We start from the raw sequence: 25,322 nt of genomic DNA, 5'->3' as shown, positions 1-25,322 counted from the left end.
CTTGTGCTTTAATTTTTTTTCAACCATGCATAATCTTGTATTACGTTGGTCATCTGGAAAATTTGAAAAATAGAAAAATTACATTTCACATTTCCTTATATAATATCAAAACATTACACTTGCTGATATTGCTTCTGATCTTATCAACAGAGCCTTTAAATTACGGGAAAGTGTCAAGCTCAGGGTGGCAGATACAAGTTTTCCAGAATTCTGATTTTCACTTGAAAGCTCAAATTTTACTGTTGGCAACAGTTACCGTCAGTTGTTTTTTTTAAAGTGACAGGCTTACTTTGTTTATTTTTGAGAAATTGTCTGCCATATACCCAAGTCTGTCTAACCATTTTTTGATTCTCTGTCATTTTTTCAAGTAATGTGGTGCTTATAAAAAATATAGCTAGTTTAGCTTGCAACTCACTCAAACAATAGTGTTTTTCCTCTAGACAGTTGTATTTTTTTATACAGCAGATATGCGTTACGTTTACTTCTTATTTTGAAACAGATTATGAAAGGATGTACACTCAAGAGTCAAGATTGAATAAAATTAATAATTTTTACTACTTCATCAAGAACTTTTTTAAGTGATTCAAAGGTGGGGAAATATAGACTATTGCTTTTGATGAGAAGAACTGAAAAGAATTTGTTGTCTTTTTTTTTTTCAGCCTACCACAGATACCTCTCCCCCAATAACAATAATAAAAAGTAAAGATATTACCAAAAAAGATCAAACAAGTATGAAAAAGAAACCCTTGTTTTTGAAATTAGTGGAATCTAATTGGAATCTCAATGGAACCTCACGGGATAGGTTAAAGAATCATATTATATTTTACTTCATTGTAGAACCTACCAGTTTTTAATGGTAAACAAGATTTCTTTTATAACAATAATGAAAAAAGTTTAAAACAAAACTGTTACTGTTTTAAATTCAAGTTATTTGCTAGTCTTTACCCAAGTATTCATATATATTTTAGGAAATTGGGGGAAAAATCTGAATCTTTTCACATAAGAGTATTTCTAAAGATTTCAGTGAAATTTAGACCTTTAAAAAATTAGTTTATAAAATACACATGGAGTACTCTGCATTATGTTGCCTGAGCCCAACATTTTAGTGCACTATGCTTTGTGGGTTGATTCTAATAAATATCTTTTATGATGTAATTTTAAGAATGAATAAAATTTTCATAGATGCAGCTTTGAGTGAAAAGCAGAACATTATAAAATGGCGTAACCTGCTATATGGCCGTTCACTTCAGTTGACAACATTGTAGTATAAAGACATGAAGTTTACAGTTGTGTACTTGCGCTTGTCATTTAATAACCTGTAGCAAAAGGCATTGTTTTGGGTAGATTATTGGTCAGCCATACGCGCCTTTCTCAGTATCAAAAGGGAGCAGACAAGAGTCTTACGTACTCTAATTCATTTCCTTCTAGTGTTCTTTGCCTTCCATCTTGAGTTTCCTGGTTGATAGTTTATCTTTCTTATTAGCACAGAGGAATTTTAAGACAAATATGTACTAGTATCTACATAGAGGCAGATGCAGAAAATTTACAGTTTGATTACTGAGAATGACTCCTTAAACATTCTTGGGTTAAGGAATTATTTTCTAAATTTGGTATCTTTATCTTTTTAATTTATCAGCCAGTGATAGTCAAGGGCTACTTTAAGAATACTTCAAATGATAATGTGGGTTCTAGACCACAATCTGCTTTGCTATTCAGGAATTCATAGCTATGAAAAGAAGGGTATTCTGTCTCAGTAGGTGGGTGAACTAAGCCTGCTGGAGTAATTTTATAGGATATCTAACATAGTAGTGATTATGGAAAGCATTTTGTCTCTTTAATTACCACCTCATCACCGAGAGCCCAACGTCTTAGACATTTGAGGTGCTTTTATAAGTATTTGAATGAACGAAAAGAAGGTCTCATAGAAAATGTAAAATTATGCTTATTCCATCTGAAAATGTTTTTCCCTCTTTTCTAACTTGCTGTGCCATTTTGTATCTTATTTAGTTCGGGAGCTGTGAGCTACTTTATGTCCAAAATAGTCTCGTCACATTAAGCTAATCCCCTTTGAACATGCAACTCAATTTCTTTAATTAGCTTTAAAAATAAGGATCATTAAATCAGAGTGCCACCATCAATTACTGTGCAAGGGTTTGCCTGTTCAATAATGCATCAGAGTTGTGCTCTAATCAGTATTTCACTGAAAGATTTATGGAAAAGGAGGCCTCCCTTGGTTCCAAACTTGAAATGCAGTTCTATTTTGTCTAAAAAAATTTTCCTGTGATTGCTACCATTTTAGGTGCTATATTTCATTGAATACTCTCAGCATCCTCTCCATCTTTGCATTTCATATTTGGGATCAGTTCCAGAGAGTGTTTTACAGCATTTTTGTAAATTCGCAGAAAATGAGCACTTTGCTTGCTCTGCGAGAAGAAAAGACAAGGTGCAGATTAAAAAACAGTCTGCATTTTTTTGAGGTGCACCTGTTCTCGCAAATTCCCCAGAGAGTACCTTATTTCTGATTTCTCATTATGTTAAGGAGTAACAAACAAACAGAAAATTGGGAAATTGAACTAGCAATGTATGTTTATAAATTTGTTTAAAATCTACCAAAACTAGGGTTACAAAAGCAGTGGTCATTTTTCTTGCTTAATTCAAGATAATATATATTTTAGCTCTTAAATGATAGAAATGTAATATCCATCGAATGCACATAAGAATTTGGGTTATTTATATCTCATTCAGAACAAGTCACAATAACAGGACCACAAAACAGGTTTTGATAATCTATATAAAATACTTTAGGAAATTCAGTTATACAAGTACTTCTGGAAAGATTGATGTTAGCTATTAAAATAGAGCTCATAATATTAACTTCCTTTTCAGTTAACAACCCAGAAGGCATAGATAAGAAGTCAGTATTTCAAGATTTTGTAGCAGATTTAGTTAAGTGAATCTACATATTTGAAAATATTCTATTTGGTTAAGCCTGAGTGCATATCATATTTATATGATCAAAATATTTAAGACATTGATCCTTTTGAGTATTTTTGGAATGACATTAATTTTACAGAATAGGTATTATTATGAAAAAAAGATAAAGAACAATTTATAATTTTGAAATCTCACAATTATATCATCCTCGTACCAGGGTGGGTCAAAATACTTTAGTGTAAAGTATAAGTTAACACAATGATTTTTTTTCTTGTAGTTTGGTATGCAGTTAAATGATTATAAGTTTTAAAAATTCATAATCTTTGAGGAAGAAAAATCTAAACGTGCTACGAAAGTTCAAACACATTTACTGAGGATTCATCTTGACTTGAGCACTTGTTAAAGGATTCGTTCTGAGAATGGGAATGTCAGTTGAATCCATATCAAGCCTGTGGAGGGTCATCCATCACAGTAATAGACTAAGCTTCATCTTCAGATATCCAGTTTCTATATTCTCATTCATTTAAGATGAATGCCTGGTAATTGAACTTTAAATTCAGAGTTTCTGTCAGAGAAGGTTTAGTTTGATATATAGAGGCTGTTCCTACCATCTATTTTCTCTAAAAGAAGTGTGTTTTTATATCATTCATTGAAGTGCCCCAGGTTCTATGCTCTGATTGTATCACTTATTTTGCAAACTTTAAAAAAATTGAGAAATAACGTACAGTAAAGGGGAAACCTATATAGCTCAAGGATTTTTTACAAATTGAATATACACATATAACCCTTCACCTAAATCAAGATATAGAAAGTTACCATCGCTCCATAATACTCTGTCTCTTCTCAATCAGTCTTAACTCTCGACCCCAAAGGAAGCACTGTTTTTTTCCAACCTATTTGAGATGTTATTGACATATCACATTGTGTAAGTTGAAGATGTACAACGTGATAGTGGAAGATGTACAACGTGATAGTTGATATCTTGTGGAATGATTACCACAATAAGATTAGTTAACACATCCATCACTTCACATAATTACTTTTTGTGTGTGTGTGATGAAAACATTTAAGATCTCTTTTCTGCTATTGGCAGCTTTCAAGTATACAGTACAGTATTGTTAACTATAGTCACCATCCTGTACATTAGATCCTCAGAACTTATTCACCCTATAACTGGAAATTTGTATCCTTTGACCAACATCTCCCCGTTTTCCCCACTCACCCCCAGCCCCTGAACCACCAATCTACTCTCTGTTTCTATGAGTTTGGCTTTTTTATTTTTATTTTTTTGTGAGGAAGCCTGGCTCTGAGCTAACATCCATTGCCAATCCTCCTCTTTTTGCTGAGGAAGATTAGCCTTGAGCTAACATCTTTGCCCATCTTCCTCTATTTTGTATATAGGATGCCGCCACAGCATGGCTTGATGAGCAGTGTGTAGGTCGATACCCGGGCTGCTGAAGCAGAGTGCTCAAATTTAACCACTACGCCACTGGGCCAGCCCCAAGTTCAGCTTTTGTAGATTCCACATAGAAGTCAGATCATACACTATTTTGACTTTTATCCCACAGATAAGTATTTGAATTTTATATAAATGCAGTCTGAGTGTATATATGCTTTGTGCTTGGCTTCTTTGTCTTCACTGTGTGTCTGTGAGATTCATTCATGTCATTGTATGTAGCTGTAGTTCTTTTCTGTTTTTCGTCGTATGAATATACTAGGATGTGTTTGTCCTTTCTTTTGTTGATTATAATTTTGTTTTTTCTAGTTTTTGGCTATTATAAATAAAACTGCCATGAACGTTCTAACACATGTCTTTTGGTGTTCACAAGTGTACATTTCTCTTGGATATTTACTTAAGAGTAAAATTTCTGGGTCTTAAGGTATATATTCAGCATTTGTAGATTCTGTCAAACTGTTTTCCCAAGTATTTGTAGGTGTACCCTCTCATTATAATGTATGAATATTCTCATTGCTCCACAACATTGCTTACACTTACTGCCAGCTTTAAATTTACTTTTTTCCAGTTTTGGCCACTCTGGGAGGTATGTTCTAATATCATTATTGTTTTAATTTGCATTTTTCTGATGACTAATGATGTTGAGCATCTTATATGCTTATTGGTCATTTGGATATCCTCCTTTGTGGAGTTCTTAAGTCTTTTGCCCATTTTTCTATTGATTTGTCAGTCTTTTTCTTATTGATTTATAAGAGTTTTTTAATATATTCTGAATACAACTTCTTTGTTGGACATTTGTATTTCAACTGTTTTTTTCTGCTTTGTATTTGGCCTTTTGACTCAAATATCTTTTGATGACGAGAAGTTTTTTTTTTTTTTTAAGACAGTCCGATTTTTCAAGCTTTTCGTCTGTGAGTATTACCTTTTTTGTCTTACTTAAGAAATCATTGACTGTGCCAAGAATGTAGAGATTTTTTCTCAGAGGTTTGTTTTACCTTCTATATTTTGGCTGTGGTGTGGGGTAGAGATAAAGTATGTATGTTCTTGTGTGTTTATAATTTTCCATGTGAATATCCATTTGACCCAGAGCCATTTATTGAAAAGACCATCCATTTCTTCCTTACATTGGTGCCGTTGTTGTACATCAAGTGGTCATGTATGTGTGGATCTGTTTCTAAACTTTACATATTCCCGTTTTTTCAAAATTTTTTATCGTATTTTAAATGGAATCTTTTTAAGTTTTATTTTCTAGTTAGTTTTTGCTAGGAAATACAGTTGATTTTTCATATTGACTGTATCCACCAACTTTTACTAAATTCACTTATTAAAGCTAATAACTTATTTGTAGATTCACTTGAGTTTTGAGTGTACACGGTTATGTACTCTGCAAATAATTACAGTTTTTATTTCTTTAATTCCAGTTTTTGTACCTTTTTTTACTTTTTCTTGCTTTATCGTTCTACCTAAAACCTTGAGTCTAATAGAAGTGGTGATGCTGGACCTCATAGTCTCATTCCCTGTCTTAAGATTAAAAACTTTCATTATTTCCCTATAAATATGCATTTTATCCACTATTTTTTCCTGCAATCTATTGAGCTAATCCTGTGTTTTTCTCCTTTATTCTGTTAATGTGGTAAATTAAACCTAAACAATTTTGAAATGTTAATTCAACCTTGCATTTCTGGAGTGCCCAACTTGGTCATAATCATTCTCTTCTTTATGTATCTTTGGCTTTAGTGTGTTAACATTTTTGTTTAGTATTTTTGTATCTATGTTTAGGAGATATTAATCTGTAGCTTTCTTGTCTAGCAATGTCCTTGTTAGGTTTTGATGTCACGGTTATGCTTGCCTCAAAGAAAAAGTTGTGAACAGTTCCCTCTTTTTCTTGTCACTGAAAAAGTTTAAAAACTTGGTGCTGATTTTTTTTTCGTTTTAATATTTGGAGAATTTACCAGTGAAATCATCTAGACCCGTTTTTTTTAATATGTGTGGGAATATTTTTAATAATGGATTCAATTTCATTAATTGGTACAAAATTACTGACATTTGGTAATTTTGTTTTTGACATTTGGTAAATTTGTTTCTTAAGGTATTTGTTTATTTCATTTTTTCTTTCAAAATTTTTGGTATAAGGTTGTTCATTATATTCCTCTAAAGTCTAGTCAGGTCCCTCTTTTCATCCCTGATATTGGAAATCTGTCTTTTCTTTGTATTCTTTTGTATTGTAGAGCATTGCTGGAGGTTTATCAATTTTATTAATTTTTTCTTCCAAAAGCCAACTTTTGGCTTTGTTAAATTTCTTTATTCTAATTTTTTTTTTTTCTATTTTCTTGAATTTTGGTCTAACCTATGTTATTTTCATCCTTTTTCAGGTTTGGTGAACAGTTTTTTTTTAGTGTTTTGATACAGATGCTCAGTTTATTGATTTTAAATCTTTCATTTTCTCTAATATATTTCAGTCTATAAATTTCTTCTAAGCATTGCTTTAGCTGCATCCCACAATTTTGTGTTGTATCTTCATTATGATTCAATTCAGAATGTTTTAATTTTTATTATAGTTTCTTCTTTGAACCATGATCCCACAATTTCATGTTGTATCTTCATTATGATTCAATTTGAAATGTTTTAATTTTTGTTATAATTTCTTCTTTGAACCATTGGCTTATTTAGAAATATATTGCTTAATCAACTAGCATTCTTTAATTTTCTTGTTATCTTTCTGTTATTGATTTCCAGCTTAATTCTACTATAATCAGAGAGCATCTTCTGTGTGATATCAGTTCTTTGAAATTTGTTGACACTTGCTTTGTGAACTGCATACAGTCTATTTTGGTAAATATTTCTTTTGTATTTTAAAAGAATGTGCACTCAACAGTTGTTGAGTGCAGTGCTCTGTCTTTGTCAATTAGGTCAACTCTATTTAGAATGTTGTTCAGATCTTTTATATCCTTATTGATTTGTTTTATCTATTTCTGTCAGTTACTGAGAGAGATGTGTAATAATCTCTACTTATGATTGTGGATTTGCCTGTTTCTCATTTGGATTCTGAATCCTTTTGCCCTACATGTTTTGAGGTTATACTTTTAGATTACTAAAATTGTTTTATCTTTCTACCAAGTTGACCCTTTATCTCTGTGAATTGTCTCTCTTTATCTTCAGTAATGCTTCTTGCCTTAAAGTCCGCTTGTCTGATATTAGTTTAGCTATACCAGGCTTCTTTTGGTTAATGTATCTGTGGGGTATCGTCTTTCCATCTTTCTACATTGATCTTTTCTTGATCTTTTTCTTTATTATTAACTGTCTTTGGTACAAACAGCATGTATTTGGGTTTTATTGTGTTATATAATGTGACAATTTTAATCTTTTACTTTGAATATTTAACTTCTTCATATTTAATGTAATTGTTGATAAATTTTCATTTTAATTTACTATTTTTTGCTTTCTTTTTTATTATTTATTCATTTTGTCTCTATTGTATTAACTTTTTAGTTCATCTTCTACCTCTATTAGCACGTTATTTATACTTGATTTTATTATTCTTTTAATGGTTACCCTAAAGATTACAGTAAGTATCCTTGACCTATTTGAGTCAACTTTTAAAAAAACCTTTTTATTTTGAAATAATTATAGATTCACAAGAAGTTTTTGGTATAGTAGAGAATCGTCCTATATAACCTTCACCAAGTTTCCTCCAGTGGTTATATCTTAATAATTATAATAAAATATCAAAACCAGGAAACTAATATTGGTACAGTGTGTGTCAGTTTTTTCAATTTGTGTCATTTTTTCACTTGTATCAAGTTGTGTAACCACCACCACAGTCTAGGTACAGATCTATTCCATCACCACAATCTAGGTACAGATTTATTCCATCCTCCCTTATGCTACCGCTTTATAGTAATACCCAGCCCCCTCCCCCACACTGTCTCGAACTCCTGGCAACCTTTTGTATCACTATAATATAATCATTTCAAGATTGTTAAAAAATATATATAATCATCACATATGTGACCTTTTGAGATTGTCTTTTTTCAGTCAGCATAATGCTCTTAGCATCCATCCAAGTTGTGTGTATATTAATATTTTGTTCCTTTTTATTTCTGAGTATTATTCCATGGTATGGATGTACCTTTTGAAGGCATTTTGTTTGTTTTCAGCTTTTTACTCTTATGCAGAAAGCTGCTATGAGCATTGTGTATATGTTTTTGTGTGGACATAAGTTTTTATTTCTCTATACTAAATGCCCAGGAGTGTAAATGCTGTGTTGTGTGGTAAATGCATGTTTAGTTTTTTTCAGAAACTGCTAAATTGTTTTTCGGAGGGGCTCTACCATTTTAGAGTCCTACCAGCAAAGGATGAGCAATCCATTTTCTCCACATCCTCACCAACATTTGGTATTGTCACTATTTTTTGTTTAGTCATTCTGATAGGTATGTAGAGATATTTTTTGTGCTTTTAATTTGCATTTCTCTAATGGATAATGATGTTGAACATCTTTTATGTTCTTATTTGTCATCCATATATCCTCTTTGGTGAAATGTCTCTTTATGCATTTTTCAATTGGATTTTTTTTTACTATTGAGTTCTGAGTTTTCTTTATATAAGCCAGACATAGGTCCTTTGTCAGATATATTACCCTTAACTTATTTGATTTTACTCTAATTAGTACTTTCACTACTTCCTGGAAAATGCAAGGAACATAATATATTTCAACCCCATTTACCCTACTCTTCTCTTTTGTGAAATTATCATGTACTTTCTTTCTACATATATTTAAAATTCTACAAGTTTTAGATTTATTGTTTTAAGTAGTTTCTATTGATTTACTTACATTTTTGAACTCTTTTTTTTGTCCCTTAGTCTGCATTAGGGAAATTCCAATAGGGATTTTTTTCTTTCTGCCTAAGAATTTACTTTGGTATTTTTTTGGTACAAATCTGAGACAACACTTTATGTGTAAATGTGTGAGGTGGAGAAGGTGTTCTGAAAATGCTAGGTTGTCAGATTTTTTGTTTTTATTTTTAATTTTTTCATTCTGTCATGTTCTGTCTTTCATTGATTCCTTTGAGAAGTCAGCTGTCAGTTGTATTCTTCTTTGAAGATAAGGTGCCTTTTTGCTCTGGCGGCTTTTAAGATCTTCCCTCTGTCTTGGCTTTCAGCTGCTTTGCTATGATATGCTGTGATTATCAGTCTTGAAGTTGGATGCTGATAATCCCTGCCTTCTGGTGTTCATGCTCTTGTGTGGTCCCTTCTCCTTGAGTGTGGGCTGGGCTGATTGGGGGTGTTTGCTTCTAATGAATAGAATATAGCAGAAGCGATGGTTTCTTTTTGATAGCTTTGAAGTCCTTTTTTTTAAACAGCTCTTTATACAGATCTTCTAATTGATCTCAGTGGAAGGGTTACTCTGATACAGCTATTCCCACAGGGTGAGCTTAATATTGTATAGAACTAAAGGAAATTTTTGTTTTCTTGGGATGCTCTTATAGAAGAAACAGCTCTCTTAGTACACCTTCAAATAAGTGACTTGCTAGGTGAAAGGATACTGCCCATTTCTACTATAAGGCGTATTGACTGATGTCCAGAGCACTAAACCCTTGTTTATTTAGATATTTTCTTATTTATGTGCTTCTGCAGCTGTCACCAGGTAAATGTACCTTTATGAAAAAGTCATTTTTAGAGCTATTTATGCCAGTCATAATTATTTTTTATAATTGTGTGACTTTAGTATAAAACATAAAAATTTATGACAAAACATTTTTTTCTCTGAAAACGTATTTAAATTTTTTTGGAAGACTACATAGATGAATTGCTAAAACAATTGTTGGTGAATTGGTTGTGTTGATCAAACTGTAAAACACTAAGGAAAGATCTCATAAAAATCTAGAAGATTTCTTTAATGAAATTGTTTCTCAAGGGTCCAAATTCTTGCTCCACCTTAAAGAGGCTGAAAATAATGCCATATTATATGAGTATAATTTATGCAACGAAGAAGGTGGGGACCTGCCACACATCCAGATATTTGTGAATGAATATACATGTGTTTTAAGTTAAAATAAAGTACTTAAGTTATATATTTGTTCTTTGTTATGATTTCTGGTTTATCTGACCTTTTAGAGTAACTGAACCAATTACTGGTTCTGACCGCGTCTTAGAAGAGGGCTTCTCATATACTTCTTTTTTTTTAAATTTTTATTTTTTAGGAAGATTGGCCCTGAGCTAACATCTGTTCCCAGTCTTCCTCCTTTTCTCCTTTTTTCTCCCCAAAGCCCCAGCAGGTAGTTGTATGTCATAGTTGTACATCATTCTAGCTGTTCTTCATATACTTCTAAATACTGAGAGAGTGTTTCATCCTTCCCTTTCAAAATGATTTTAACAGCTTTTAATTGGATAATTCACGTAAATCTTTATTTGTTACGTTTTAGGTATTAGCACTAATTAAAATCCATAAATTAAGTTAATATATGTTTATTTACTAAGAACATAAAAGCCTTTTTTAGACTGAAATACTCAGCCAGAAGTTAAACAGGGAACAGATAATTATTTGGTGACTCTTGCTCATTTACTAGCAACTTCCATAAATTACACAGATTGTTTATCTGTATATAAAAATCACCAGATAGTTGTGTTTTCGTCTGTTTATTTTATATTCTATAAACCAAGATGGGAGTCAAGTTCTTTTTATTAAACATTTGTACTGAATCTTCTATGAACAGGCCTATCCAAGCAAATAAGATTCCTGTTATTCAAGAAGATTGTAGTTCAGAAAGCCATTTTAATAAAGTTATAGCAGAATCAAAAGGTGCCTTTGAGTGTAAATTTGAAAATTTAAAAACAAGCCTTTTGTAAGATGATATAATTAAATTATAGTTTTGACATATATAATCTCTTTAACCTTTGCTTTTACATTTACCTAGACCTCAAGGGCCAGGAGAAGATAGGAAGAGTCATTGATAGTGGTTAAACCTTTAACAAATTTGGAGAAGACAATCGATATTCAATTCTTTTATATGATTCTTGTAATATCATACTTGTTCTGGTCCTATAACTTTACTCTTAGATTGTCTTTATACCTTGTCTTACATAATATCAGAACTTCTCCTTCACCAGTTAACTTCATATAGATAGACTTGCTGTTCTTAAAATGTGATTTGTTCATTCTGGCTTACCGTAGCACAAGTCCAAATATTATTTTCCTGTGCAAACATACCATAAGCGTTAGGTCCTGGTGTGTCAGATCCTCAGCCTGTCACAAATTTCATTATGCCATCTGCTTCAACCTGAGCAGTGTCTCTTCTGCTGGCAGACTTTATTGAAGTTGCCATGGCGTAGGATGAAAAAAATCAGGTTGGGCATAAGAAGCTTGCTTTTGAAAAAAAAAATAATTGATCATGCCTGCTGTAGATTTTAAAATAACCATTTGAAAGGATTCCCAAAGGCCTCTTTTAGACACGTTGATCTCTTTTTCATCTGTGATTGTAGATAGCCAGTATGATGGTTGAATTGTTGGTAACTTTGGTAACTTAGTGAGTTTTCTGTTTTATTTTTAAGGACAGGTAACAAACTCTTAGGCACGGAGTGGTGATATATTGTGAAATATTTTGATTGCTTCTGTCATTGGAAGCTCTTTACCTTCTTATTTCCAGAAATGATATCTCACATGACTGTTTGCTATGTGTATAACACAAAGATGATATAGGAACACCATGGTGAAAAAATCTAGGTCACAATCTACTTATTAGGTGTGTGACTGTGTGTAATTTTGTCATCTGTAAACTGAAAATAATGATACTTGGAGGGTTGTTTGGAGATTAGATCAGAGTAAGTCCTTAAAAGATGGCTAAATATTTATTCTGCAAATGTATCTTGAAGGCCAACTATGTACAAGACACTTTTCTAGAGAATGAGGATATAATAGAGAATGAAATAGTCAGATTCCTCCACTGGAGAATTCTGCGTTATAGTCTGTCTCTACAGGTAGGGATGGAAGCTCCATGTCAGTAGGATGCATGCCAGGTGGTAATAAGCACCATGAAGAAAAAGAGGGCAGGGTGAGCTCATGGAGTGTAATGGTGGGATGCTGTCTTGAATATGGTTGCAGGGAGGGCAGCTCTGAGGTGATGTTGAGCACACTCGAATGCAGTAAAGAAGTAAGCACATAGATACTTGGGGGAAGGATGTACCTGGCTGGTAGAGGGAGCAGCTTGACAGTTTGAGGAACAGTGAAGTGGTCAGTATAGCTGTAGCTATGTGGGTGAAGGACAAAGTACTAGTAGAGGAGTTCAGAGAGTCATCCAAAAACGTCATTGATGTAACTTTTCTGATAAATAACTGTAGATAGAAAGTTACATTCCAGAGACCCTATAGAAATGTGAAATTAGGATTGATTATTTGCACTGTTTTATCAATTATTTAGCTTTAAATTGGAGTTCATTATAACAGGCACACATAAGTAATTATAGAATATTTTTCCAAAATGGAATTATCTTTTTTGTTGTTGTTTACTTATGTCATTGTACCTGGAGTTAGCCAAACTGTGAGGTTTGAGGGCACAGTTCTCCAGATTGACAACTCTGCCCAAGACTTTTGTCACCAACAGCAAGGAGTTAAGGTCCAAGTACAAAGTTAGAAGGAAGAGTCCGCACAAGGCCTCCCTCACTTCTGACACCAACTTCAAGTTCAGGAGGTTCACCAAACCAGCCTCAGGTTCAATAATTCACTAGAAGGACCTATAGAACTTACTGAAAGCTATTATACTCTTGGTTATGGTTTATTATAGGCCAAGTATACAGGTCAAAAATTAGCCACATGAAGAAATGCATACTTGGTGCAGAGTCGGGGAGGATTCCAAATGAGAAGCTTTTGTTTTCCTCAGGAAGTGTTGTCTTCCCAGAATCAATGTGTGACAATATGTGTAGAGTATTGCCAACCCAGAAGGCTCACCTGAGCTCAGTGTTCAGAGTTTTTATTGTGACATCATTTCATAGGACTAATTGGTTGATTGATTGCCCATGTGATTTAACTTAGTCTCAGAATTTGAGCTGATATCATGTGGCCTTGGGGCCCACCATGAATAACAAAGACGCTCCTATCATCTGGGGAATGCCAGTGGTTTTTGAAGTTACTTCCTAGGAGCTGGGCGCAAAGTCCAGACCTCTCTTTGGGAAAGACCAAATTCTTTATTACTTACATTGTTATAAAAATTCAAGCAGTATAGAAAGTAATTGGCCCTCTGGAATCCCATCTCTCAGGGACAGCTAGTGTTTTATTGGTTGTTTGGTATATATTCTTCCAGATGTTTAATACATATATAAACATCTTTTTTTTGAATGCACATTGAATCATACTATACATATTGTTCAGTAACTAGCCTTTTTCACTTATAAGTGTGAGTACGGATGTGTATATTTTTGTGTTTTAATGAGTACCTTGAAATTGAACACTGGAGGTAATTAGTTTTTAAACATTTTCCCATCTAATAAATAGTGCTGCATTGAACATCTTTGTATACACATCTTTGCATATTATTCTAATTTTTCTCCTTGAAATAAATTTCTTGAAATAGAGTTGCTGAATCAAAGGATATGGACACTTTGAAATTTCATATGTACTTCATTATTACCCCTCTTGGGGTGTTTTCTGTGAAATAGTTTATGAATGTCAAAATTGTTAATAATCTCCATATTACTTTTAGGTAAACACTGCAACTTCGGCAAGTTCAAGTGTCGAATATGCCCACGTTCCACATCTCAACCCAGCTGTAATTCCTACTCTGCAAAATGAGTCATTTTTATCATCCCCAAATAATGGGAATCTGGAAGCACTTACAGGATTGAGTATTCCACACATCAATGGGAAACCTGCTTGTGATGAATTTGATCAACTGATCAAAAACATGGCCCAGGTAAGAACATTTCTTCCTGTTATGATAGAACCTAGGAGATGTAAGAGTGTAATCAAGTCCTGGATAATTTGAAGAATGTTTATATATTTATATTATATGTGTTAAATATATACATTAAATATATTCTTATTTATGAAGACATTTATAACATCTGAAAAATTGGAATGAAAAAGAAGTAGATTTTGTGTGATTTCGGGTGGTTCAGAGATTTTTCTATTCCATCTTTTTTATTATCACATTTTAAACTGAGTGTTATATGTTGTTGTTCCAGAAATATTCTTCAGAATAAATAAAATATCTCATTCTAGGTGATGAGTCATAAACGTTATCTTGGAAAATGTGTTTTCAATTTCTTTCTCTCTTTTTTTTTTAAACAAAATAATGCCACTAATAAGATGACTGTGAGTGCAGTGATTGGCTTGTCGTTGTATTTGTTGCTTTGTTTCCTGAACAGGGTCGCCACGTGGAGGTTTTTGAGCTCCTCAAGCCTCCCTGTGGAGGCCTTGGGTTTAGTGTTGTGGGCCTGAGGAGTGAGAACCGGGGAGAACTGGGCATATTTGTGCAGGAGATCCAGGAGGGCAGTGTGGCTCACAGGTGAGACTGTCCCAGCACCTTCTCTGTTTTTGATACCATATGAAGACGGTGTTGATCACCTTGGGAGAATTTAGAGAAGCAAAAATGAATAAATACAAATACCAAGTGTCCAAGTTTAATCTGTCATTAACTGGTTCTTAGAAGTCATTAACATCGTTACGTAAAAGCTTAGATATAGTCATAACATAATCACTTTTTAGTGAGGAAAGAAAAATTTGTGTAGGACATTATTCTCATTGTTATTAAATTAGCTCTTTTTGATTAGATTTTTAAAATTACTGTATAGAAAAGTATACAAATGGCCCATGATAATGGGAGCTATATTTTATTAATATAGTCTAAGCAACTTTGCTTTCAGTTGTAGAAGATGTGAACATCCAAGATATAATGTATGGGTTGAGGGGGTAGCTGAAAAGAGAGGGCTTTTAAATGGGAGGGGTTGATTAGAGATAGATGAGCTGGAGCCAAAGGATGAGTTTTTAAAAGTAAAACCACAGGAAAAAGCTTAAAAAGTGTGGACATTAGAAAATAGGATTAAAAATAACCTGAAAATATATGCCAAAAAAGCTGTCATTTTCTTGAGAGCTGTCAGATATCTTTTCCCCTTTTTTCATTCTTGATAGAGATGGAAGATTGAAGGAAACTGATCAAATCCTTGCTATCAATGGACAGGCGCTTGATCAGACAATTACACATCAGCAGGCTATCAGCATCCTGCAGAAAGCCAAAGATAATGTCCAGCTAGTTATTGCCAGAGGCTCATTGCCTCAACTTATCAGCCCCATAGTTTCCCGTTCTCCATCTGTGACCAGCACAATTTCAGCTCACTCTAATCCGGTGAGTACATAAGATTTTCAAAAGGAATAGAACATTTTTCTAGTTCCTTTTGCTTGTCTACAGGTTTCCGATTCCTCTAGGTTCTTTGTACGTCTTGAGTTTTTGCCTTTTTGTTCTTTTATCTGTCTCCCAGCCTGGAATGTTTGTTAGTTAATTATGATTAAGCTTCTGGCTTCTAAAAAGTATACTTTCTTTGTGTAGTCTTTTTATGTGACAGCATTCCTTAAAAAAAAAAAATTAGTCCTTTAAAATAATTGACTCTGCCTATAGACAGATGATAATTTTTTTTTTTTTTTTTTTTTTTTTTTTGTGAGGCACATCAGCCCTGAGCTAACATCCATTGCCAATCCTCCTCTTTTTGCTGAGGAAGACTGGCCCTGGGCTAACATCTGTGCCCATCTTCCTCTTCTTTATATGGGATGCCACCACAGCACAGCTTGACAAGTGGTGTGTTGGTGCGCGCCCAGGATCCGAACCTGCGAACCCCGGGCTGCTGAAGCAGAGTGCGCACACTTAACCGCTACACCACTGGGCCGGCCCCTATAGAAGTTTGCTTTGTAGAATTATAATTATAGAATTGTTATACACGTTTAGAATTGTTAGAGTTAGCTGTTAGTGACTTTAAGAAGTCATCTAATTTGGAATCCTGCAAGGCAGGATTATGCAGTAGACATTCTTAACAGGTGACAGTTTTTTCCTTGATCTTTTTCTTTTTTTTTTAAGAAGTTCTACAAAGGATCTTGTAAATCAGTGCCTATCTTTACCTGGTTAAATACAGTCACTATAATGATGTGTTGATAATTTCAAGAATGATTTTATCAATAGCTGTGAAAGGGAAGTGTACTAAATAAAAGGGACATTGTTAAGGCTCATCATTATGTCTGAACTCAATTGTTTAATACTAAGCACAAAATTATATTCACAAAAAACTCAACTGTAATAAAAATTTTAGTTTTTCCTAGATTTTTTCAAATTCATATTGTTTTCAGGTTCACTGGCAGCATGTGGAGACTGTTGAATTGGTGAATGATGGATCCGGTCTGGGATTTGGCATTGTAGGAGGAAAAGCAACTGGTGTGATAGTAAAAACCATTCTGCCTGGAGGAGTAGCTGACCAGGTAAGCTACCTTTATGTTGTTTTATCAAATTATATAGCTTCTTCTTTTATATTATTTGTTATAAAGAAGAAACTTTGGCTTTAGGTAATGTCAAAGTAGCTGAGTTAGAATTTTCTGTTTTGCTAGGCTGTGTCTAAGGTGTTTTCTTAGACCTGGGGAGAAATATCTTTGAAAGGGGACATTGACTTTAAGTTACAGTTGTAGGCAATGAGCTTATGACTCTTTAGCACTGCAGACTAAAGACAGGGTTATTGTTTTGATCATTGTAGAGGTAGCTACCTTTTATGATTATAAATCATATTTATAAACCTAGTCAGCTGTTTTTTATAGCCATGATATTATGGGAAAAAGAATACTTTATTATTGAGGGAAAAAACAAGATTCAATTTGTCCCTTTAGTGATGGGTCATGGGGTCATTTGATATGAAGCACAACCTATTTTTATCACTTAGAGTAGTTCATTAAAGCATTGCCATTTATGATATGTGACGTTGGAATATATGTGAGAAAATTTTTTTTGTAAAGTTACTAGTTATATTTTATATTTTAATTTGATAAGTTTTTCTAGTAGATAAATAATTTTTGCCTTGATTATAACATTTTGTTTATAAAGCTGTTTGTTTTTTGCATGTTTTTGAACTTAAACTAGGAAGTGAGGTTCATCAGATATTTCTCATATTCATAAAGGAAAGGCCTGCTTAATGGAAACCATATCAGTAGAGGTATTAATAGTAACACAATAGTATGCAAATTTTCTTCCTTTTAAACATTAGCCAGCATATAGCAGTATCCAGGGAAATTCCCGTAGTTGACAGGCTTGTGATAAATAAGCTTCATCTTCAATATAGAGCTGCACTGTCTAGTACTGTAGGTGCTTGCCACATGTCACTTCTTCAATTCAAATTTAAGTTAATTAAAATGAAATAAAATTACAAATTCAGTTCTTTGGACTAAAGTGCTTTATAGCCACATGTTACTAGTAGCTGCCAGATTGGACAGTGCAGAACATTTCCATCATTGCAGAAAGTTCTAGTAGATAGTGCTTTTATGGAGGCGTATTAGACTGCTTTTCACTCCCCTCTTCTATCTGAATTTTCATCTTACAAGGATTTCGTGTGCAAATGAGTTCTTTAGGGACGTTTATAATTGAAATAGAAAGACAGAAAATTGTGGTAATAATTCAGTGGTTTCTTGTGGTTCATACCATATTTTGAGAAATATGTATTTGCACTGTGACTTATATTTCATCGTTGCTTAATGACATTGTCTTTTTTCTCCAGCTCTCAAAAAATTCACAGAAAGGCTTAATATTTTCTTGCATCTAGTAGGTAGAAATCAAACTGAAAAGCTCATATTAACTATTGATTTAAGGAATATTTGTAAATTTCAGTTGCTTATATTACACTGAATGATGTTAGGATGCTTCAAAAGACAGTTAAAATTACAACCACATGTTTAATATCCCATGATTGGCAATTCGTACCTTTGCCATTTTTTTATTATTCCCTTTCCATTATTTAGGATTTCTCTAATAGAGTTAAAATAATAATAACCTGATTAATCAATCTCTTTTTATTCAGCATGGACGATTATGCAGTGGAGACCACATTCTAAAGATTGGTGATACAGATCTAGCAGGAATGAGCAGTGAGCAAGTAGCCCAAGTCCTCAGGCAATGTGGAAATAGAGTTAAATTGATGATTGCGAGAGGTGCCATAGAAGAACCAACAGCACCCACCTCTTTGGGCATCACCCTTTCTTCATCCCCATCATCTACGCCAGAGATGCGGGTAAGTAGGTAAAAACAGTTAAAGGGAAAGTCATGGAATATAGCACTTAGATCACAGTGATGTTTACTTAGAAAATAGACTTATTAATGTTCATATGTTAGTGCTAAACAATGAAACAAAATTCAAATGTAGTGATGTTTTGGTACCAATATTTTATTAATTAGGAATAATGTATAACAGATGAAAAATACGTTCTTAAAAAATTCTAGATTGCTATCTTACATTTTTTCCCTAAGCAGCACATTTATGAGGATAATGTTTTTTTTTTTTTTTTTTTAAAGACTTATTTATTTATTTTCCCCCCAAAGCCCCAGTAGATAGTTGTATGTCATAGTTGCACAGCCTTCTAGTTGTCGTATGTGGGACGCGGCCTCAGCGTGGCCGGAGAAGCGGTGCGTCGGTGCGCACCAGGGATCCGAACCCGGGCCGCCAGCATAAGAGAGCATGCACTTAACCGCTAAGCCACAGGGCTGGCCCCATAGGATAATGTTTTGAAGTATGGATCATGTTTTAATTATTTGCTACTAATACCTAAAATGTTTAATTCTATCTTTCTCTTATTTGGAAGGCCCTCTGTAAGGTAGGCCATAAGTTCCAATCTTTCCTTTCAACAGCTTTCTTTTTAGTGTCTCTTTCTTAGAGAGGGAGATGAAGGCAGGCTTAGTGGGGATGAATACAGCTTACTAAAGCCTTTCAGTATTTAAGAAGAGAATTACACCCAATTTCCAGATAAGCTTTGTAGCAAATATAAGCCCTACAGTCCTTTCTCATAGATCTAAAAACATCTATATGATTTATTCTACTAAAGTTTTTTCTAACTAGTTGCTGCAAATTCCTTTTGTTAATATCCTAACCTTCTCTACAAGCCCTTTAAAACTTTATTAGAACACTTGAAATTTCCATGATTCTGTTGTTTTTAGGATTGAGTTTGGTTGCTATTTTTTGCAAAGAGAAAGAAGTAAAGAAAGAAAGCTTGTTTATGAAAGTATTTAAATGGCATTCTTTTGTGGTAAACAAAACGTTTTATTCAGCAATATATAAATGAATGCAATACCGAAAACCACTTGATGTAATTGAAAGCTTAGAAGCATATCTATTCTGTGCATATCATCATTTCTGAAGCTTGTGCCCCTTTTAAAACCATTCGATAGTCAAATTGCCACCCTCTAAAATAGCACTCGCATAAGTCTTATTAAAAATAGAAAACACATTTGTTTCAATTGAAGCAGATTTCATCCTGTCATTTTCTTGTAATTATCTAAACTTTAAACTTTTGCTAAGTTTGCACAGATAATTATGTGCAATGAAAAAAATAAATCAAACTTTACTATAAAATTATATCTCATTTAGGTGGACTATCAGTGAGATAGAGTTTGCTTAAAGAAAATCGGAAAACATTACCAGCTAGCCCCAACCTGCATGTCCATTTGAACCCTTGCCTTCATTCTATTGTGATCTTCCCAGGGTTCTCTGTGGAATCTGCTGACGCCACGCTAGTTAGTACATAATGCCAATAGCTTATTGATGAGTTATTGCACTAATCCACTAATGCTTAATTCAGGGAGCCTTGCCCTTCAGTCCAATATATAATTAATAACAAGTCTACATGTTAGAGGAAGCTTCTTTCAGCTATCCTTCCAGAAATGAAGGAAATTGATGCAGAAAGGCATACTTTTCTTATCAAGAGCTTTTCATATTAAATCTTGAATTTACAAAACAAAGGGACAATTTTAAATGGCTCTTTGGTGCATTTCACTGGTTTTCAAAATAATCATCAGCCTATTAATAATATATCTGGAGGATAGATTAACTCGTATTTATGGTGTTAGAATCAACTCTCACCTTAAGATAGTAATAGCAACAACATGTCCTGAGTGGACACTGTGGCCTTACCTTCTGCTAGGGATTTTACATAGCATACAGCATTTAAGAGCAGGGGCTCTGCAGCCCGACCATCTGCATTTGAATTCTGCCTCTACTAGATTGCTCGCTGTTTGTCCTTGGCAAAGTTTGTGTTCCTCAGTTTCCCCAGAGAAAAACTGACAGTAATTGTACCTACCTCATAGGCTTGTTCTAAGGAGTAAATGAATTAAGACATGTCAAGTGCCTATTATAGAAACTGCTCAATAAATGTTAGCTGGACTTGTTTTTATTCTTATTCCTGATAGACAGTTGAGCAAAACAATGCTTAGAAAAATTAAGTGGCAAAGCTAGATTTGAACTTGTTGATCTGAATTCAAAACATGTGTTCTTTCAACTGTATTACCTTCTTTTTGTGTGTGTGTGTGTGTGTGAGGAAGATCAGCCCTGAGCTAACATCCATGCCAATTGTCCTCTTTTTTTTTGCTGAGGAAGACTGGCCCTGGGCTAACATCTGTGCCCATCTTCCTCCACTTCATATGGGATGCTGCCACAGCGTGGCCTGACAAGCGGTGCATTGGTGCGCGCCCGGGATCTGAACCCAGCCCGCTAGCAGCAGAGCATGCACACTTAACCGCTACGCCACAGGGTCGGCCGCTGTATAACCTTCTGACTCCTTCAAAAATGAAGATGAGCCATCTCTGACAATAGAATTTGTTAATAAGAAACTATTTGATTTTTAAAATTTTGTGTACACAAACAATAATGTATATATTTTTTTTTATTGGTGAGGAAGATTGGCCCTGAGCTAACATCTGTTGCCGGTCTTTCTCTATTATGTATGTGGGACACCGGCACAGCATGGCTTGATGAGTGATGTGTAGGCCTGCACCCGGGATCCGGACTGTGAACCCCGGGCCACCGAAGCAGAGTGTGCGAACTTAACCAAAACGCCACTGGGCCTAACGATAATGTATTTTTCTGATAAGAGGAGGTTCAACTTTACTGCTGACATTCATTTTGAGTAAAAATGTGATGCTCAGTCCATGTTGTCAAGATTAAAGGAGTAATCTCTACTATAATTCTCCAGCAGAGTTCTGTGATACCTAATTACATCATCTTATTTCAAGTCTGTAGCTTTTTGAACTTATCTTGTTTATTTACATGTTTATTTTTCTGCATAATTATTTATCGATTTTATTTTAGGTTGATGCTTCTACTCAAAAAAATGAAGAAAGTGAGACATTTGATGTAGAACTCACTAAAAATGTCCAAGGATTGGGAATTACCATTGCTGGTTATATTGGAGATAAAAAATTAGGTAGTTTTAAACATTAATGTTTTATTTTTTTTTTTAACTTGGCAATTGCCTCTAGTATCTTTGTCTTACAAACATTATGTATTCTCAGATTGTTGGATAAACTGATTGGAAACTTGCTTAGTATTAATTTAATGTAGGCGACTCTGATATTGTGTTTGTCAGACAAAACATTGTCTTTTTGTCTAGCCTAAGTTTCTTCTGGTGATTTTGTTTGTGTGGCTTGTTGATTTATATTTGTTCAAAATTAGGACTTTAGAGAATGGAGGATGGATATTCTTGAAGTACGCTTAGTAAATAGTAAAAAGAAAAAACCCTATTTCTAATCTTAGAACCTTCAGGAATCTTTGTAAAGAGCATTACAAAGAGCAGTGCTGTGGAACATGATGGAAGAATCCAAATTGGAGACCAAATTATAGCAGTAAGTAACACATTTAATAATAGCTTTGTTAATTTTCATGGTTGAAAAATGCATTCTTGTAGTTTACTCAGTTTTGAGAACTACAGTTAGCTCCATACCAATTTAAGCTTACTTGGGTGATTCGAGGCTGTCATTACAATTACCCATTTTATTGTTTTGTGAAAGTAAGGGCATTGAATAGAAGCTTTACTGACCTCAGTCAACCTTTAGGGTGGAACTTCTGGGTGAATAATTTCTGATATATCTGATTTCTGATTGTAATGAATTTGTTATATTAATGTCATACTTATACTTTAGTTGCAGGCACTCCAAAGGTAAAAATCAGATATCATAACCTTTAGTGTACTTCAATCTGAATTTGGAATTTGTGCATTTTCTTTTACATCAGCAGAATGGCACTGTTTTGTTGGCTCCATGACCAGGGCTCCTTTTCACTCTAAGAATATACAAGAATAAAATAAACGGATCCAGCTCCCCTTAATTAGGTCAAGTCCATCATTGTTATTATAGTAACATCAGTATGTTTTGAGCATATGGCTAGTCAAGACAGTGTACAGAAGAGTCCAACTTTCAGTTGAGCATTCAGTGGAAACTGGACTGCCCTAACTAATCCTCAGAACACAAATCCTAGAGAATCTGCTCCAAGGGCATCTTGGTCAAGTAAGTTTAGGAGAAACTGCATGTGATATGGTCTCCTAGGGATTCACAATGCACATTGAAAACTCAAAGACTCTTGAGAAGTTCTACAATAGAGAAACTTTTTTCACTTTAGTGTTTCCTAAACTTTTGTAATCATGGATTCTTTCTTTCCTTAAACATATATTAATATTCTTTGGAAGACGTTTTGGAGATTGTTGGTTTTGTTAATATTTATTTGTTTATGCTTAATTAAGTCTCTGTTGTTCCCTTGGGATCTTAATAATAGTAAGAAAGTAGAATGTTAAGATAGAAGAGTCCTTGTTCATAGCAGCATTATTCACAACAGCTAAGACAAAGAAGTGACCCAAATGTCCATCGACGGATGAATGGATAAACAAAATGTGGTATATACATACAATGAAATATTATTTAGTCTTATAAGGAAGTATGTTCTGTCACATCCTACCACATGGATAAACCTTGAGGACATTACGTTAAGTGAAATAAGCCAGTCATAAAAGACAAATAGTGTATGTTTCCACTTATATAAGTTATCTAAAGTAGTCAAACTCGTGGAAGCAGAAAGTAGAATGGTTGTTGTAAGGGGCTGGGTGGAGGGAGAAATGGGGACTGTTGTTTAATGAGTATAGAGTTTCAGTTTTGCAAGATGAATATGTGTTTTTGGAGATCTGTTGTACAACAATGTGAATGTACTTAACACTACTAAACTGTACACTTAAATATGGTTAAGATGGTATATTTTATGTTATGTGTTTTCTACCACAATTTAAAAAAAAAGATAGAGGTGTCCTTCACCTCTGCCCTTTGCTTCTACATTGCAACTCCCTGAATCTTCTTGGGCTAAGTCATATAAAATTCCTAACTACACTTGTTAACCTCTTGAACTCTACTCTAAGTGTCAAGTTGTACTTACCACCTAAACTGGCTATATCCTGGAAATGAGCTTTCCCCACAGTATCTCCATTTTAACATACAATGAAAATTAACTGCTTTACATTTTTTATTTTGGAGGAAAGGGAGGGAGAGAGAGTGGATAGATACAGACTCTAAATCCGTATCTGATACTGAATTAAAACTTGAAAACAGGGGACCGGCCCAGTGGCGTAGTGGTTAAGTGTGGCACACTGCTTCGGTGGCCCAAGTTCACAGGTTCGGATCCTGGGCATGGACCTACACCGCTTGACAAGCCATGCTCTGGCGGCTACCCACATGCAAGATAGAGGAAGATGGGTGCAGATGTTAGCTCAGGGCCAATCTTCCTCAAGCAAAAAAAGAGGGAGATTGGCAACAGGTGTTAGCTCTAGGCCAATCTTCTTCACACACACACACACACACACACACACACACACACAAAATTGAAAACATAGCTAATGTACTCTTTTTTTCCCCTAAGCTGTATATTTTAATCCATTAGAAAGCTTTTTAAAAAATCAGCTTTATTGAAATATAATTCACATAACATACAATTCACCCACTTAAAGTGTATAATTCAGTAATTTTTAGTATATTCACAATTGTGCATCCATTATTACAATTTTAGAACATTTTCGTTACCCTAAAAAGAAACGCCATGCCCATTAGCAGTCAGTCCCTAACTCCCCTATCCTCACAGCCCTAGACAACCACAAATCTACTTTCCATCTCTATAGATTTGCCTGTTCTGGGTATTTCATGTAAATGGAATCATACAATATGTGCTCCTTTTGGATCAGCTTCTTTTGCTTAGCATAATGTTTTCAAGATTTTTTTTATGTTGCAGCATGTATCAGTCCTTCATTTCTTTTTATAGCTGAATATTTTTTCATTGTGTGGGTATACCATATTTTATTTATCCATTCATCAGTTGATGGACATTTGGGTTTTTTCCACTTTTTGGCCATTATGGATAATGCTACTATGATCATTCATGTACAAGTTTTTGTGTGGATGTGTGTTTTCATTTCTCTTGGGTATATACTTAGGAGTGGAATTGCTAGACTATATGATAACTCTATGTTTAATTGTTTAGCAAACTGCTTTTACCTACAAAATTGGGATAAGGAGACTTCCCTTGTATGATTTTTAGGAAAACCAAATGAGTAATTTATTTAATTAATTTACCCATCTGGTATAATATTTGGCACATAAGCCAAATTAATTAAGCAGATATTTATTGAGGGCCTGAAATAATTACACATTTGAAAGAGTCTCACAAAAGCTTCCCTCCAAACTTGTCATTATTCTCATTCTTATATAAGTGGAACCTGAAATATAATTTTGCTTAGGCGAAGTCAGTGATAAAGGAAATTGTTGACTCAAAAGTGGAAGCCCCCTTCTTCTGCAGTGTTTTCTTCCTTTCAATAAAAGCACTTGTCTTCACTGTCATCAGTGTTCTGATTTTTAGTTTTTAGCAACATTCTCTTCCAAGTTAGAAGCACCTCAAACTCTTAGGGA

General features: G+C 34.1%; 1 protein-coding gene across 7 annotated transcripts in view; it reads left to right on the top strand.

Annotated features, from left to right (window-relative positions):
• Positions 1–25,322, top strand: part of MPDZ (multiple PDZ domain crumbs cell polarity complex component) — a 158,636-nt gene that overhangs the window by 36,837 nt on the left and 96,477 nt on the right. For all 7 annotated transcript variants that reach the window (XM_058565797.1, XM_058565802.1, XM_058565803.1 and 4 more), the window contains exons 4-10: positions 14,082–14,291; positions 14,746–14,885; positions 15,509–15,722; positions 16,712–16,840; positions 18,421–18,630; positions 21,697–21,811; positions 22,141–22,229. In XM_058565797.1, the coding sequence (XP_058421780.1) occupies positions 14,082–14,291; positions 14,746–14,885; positions 15,509–15,722; positions 16,712–16,840; positions 18,421–18,630; positions 21,697–21,811; positions 22,141–22,229 (1,107 nt within the window). The remainder of the gene's footprint in view (positions 1–14,081; positions 14,292–14,745; positions 14,886–15,508; positions 15,723–16,711; positions 16,841–18,420; positions 18,631–21,696; positions 21,812–22,140; positions 22,230–25,322) is intronic.

This window comes from Diceros bicornis, chromosome 22, assembly GCF_020826845.1.
Source record: "Diceros bicornis minor isolate mBicDic1 chromosome 22, mDicBic1.mat.cur, whole genome shotgun sequence".
Taxonomy (NCBI): domain Eukaryota; kingdom Metazoa; phylum Chordata; class Mammalia; order Perissodactyla; family Rhinocerotidae; genus Diceros; species Diceros bicornis.
Note: the sequence above shows the minus strand (reverse complement) of the source record. Positions and strands in the feature narration are given on the sequence as shown.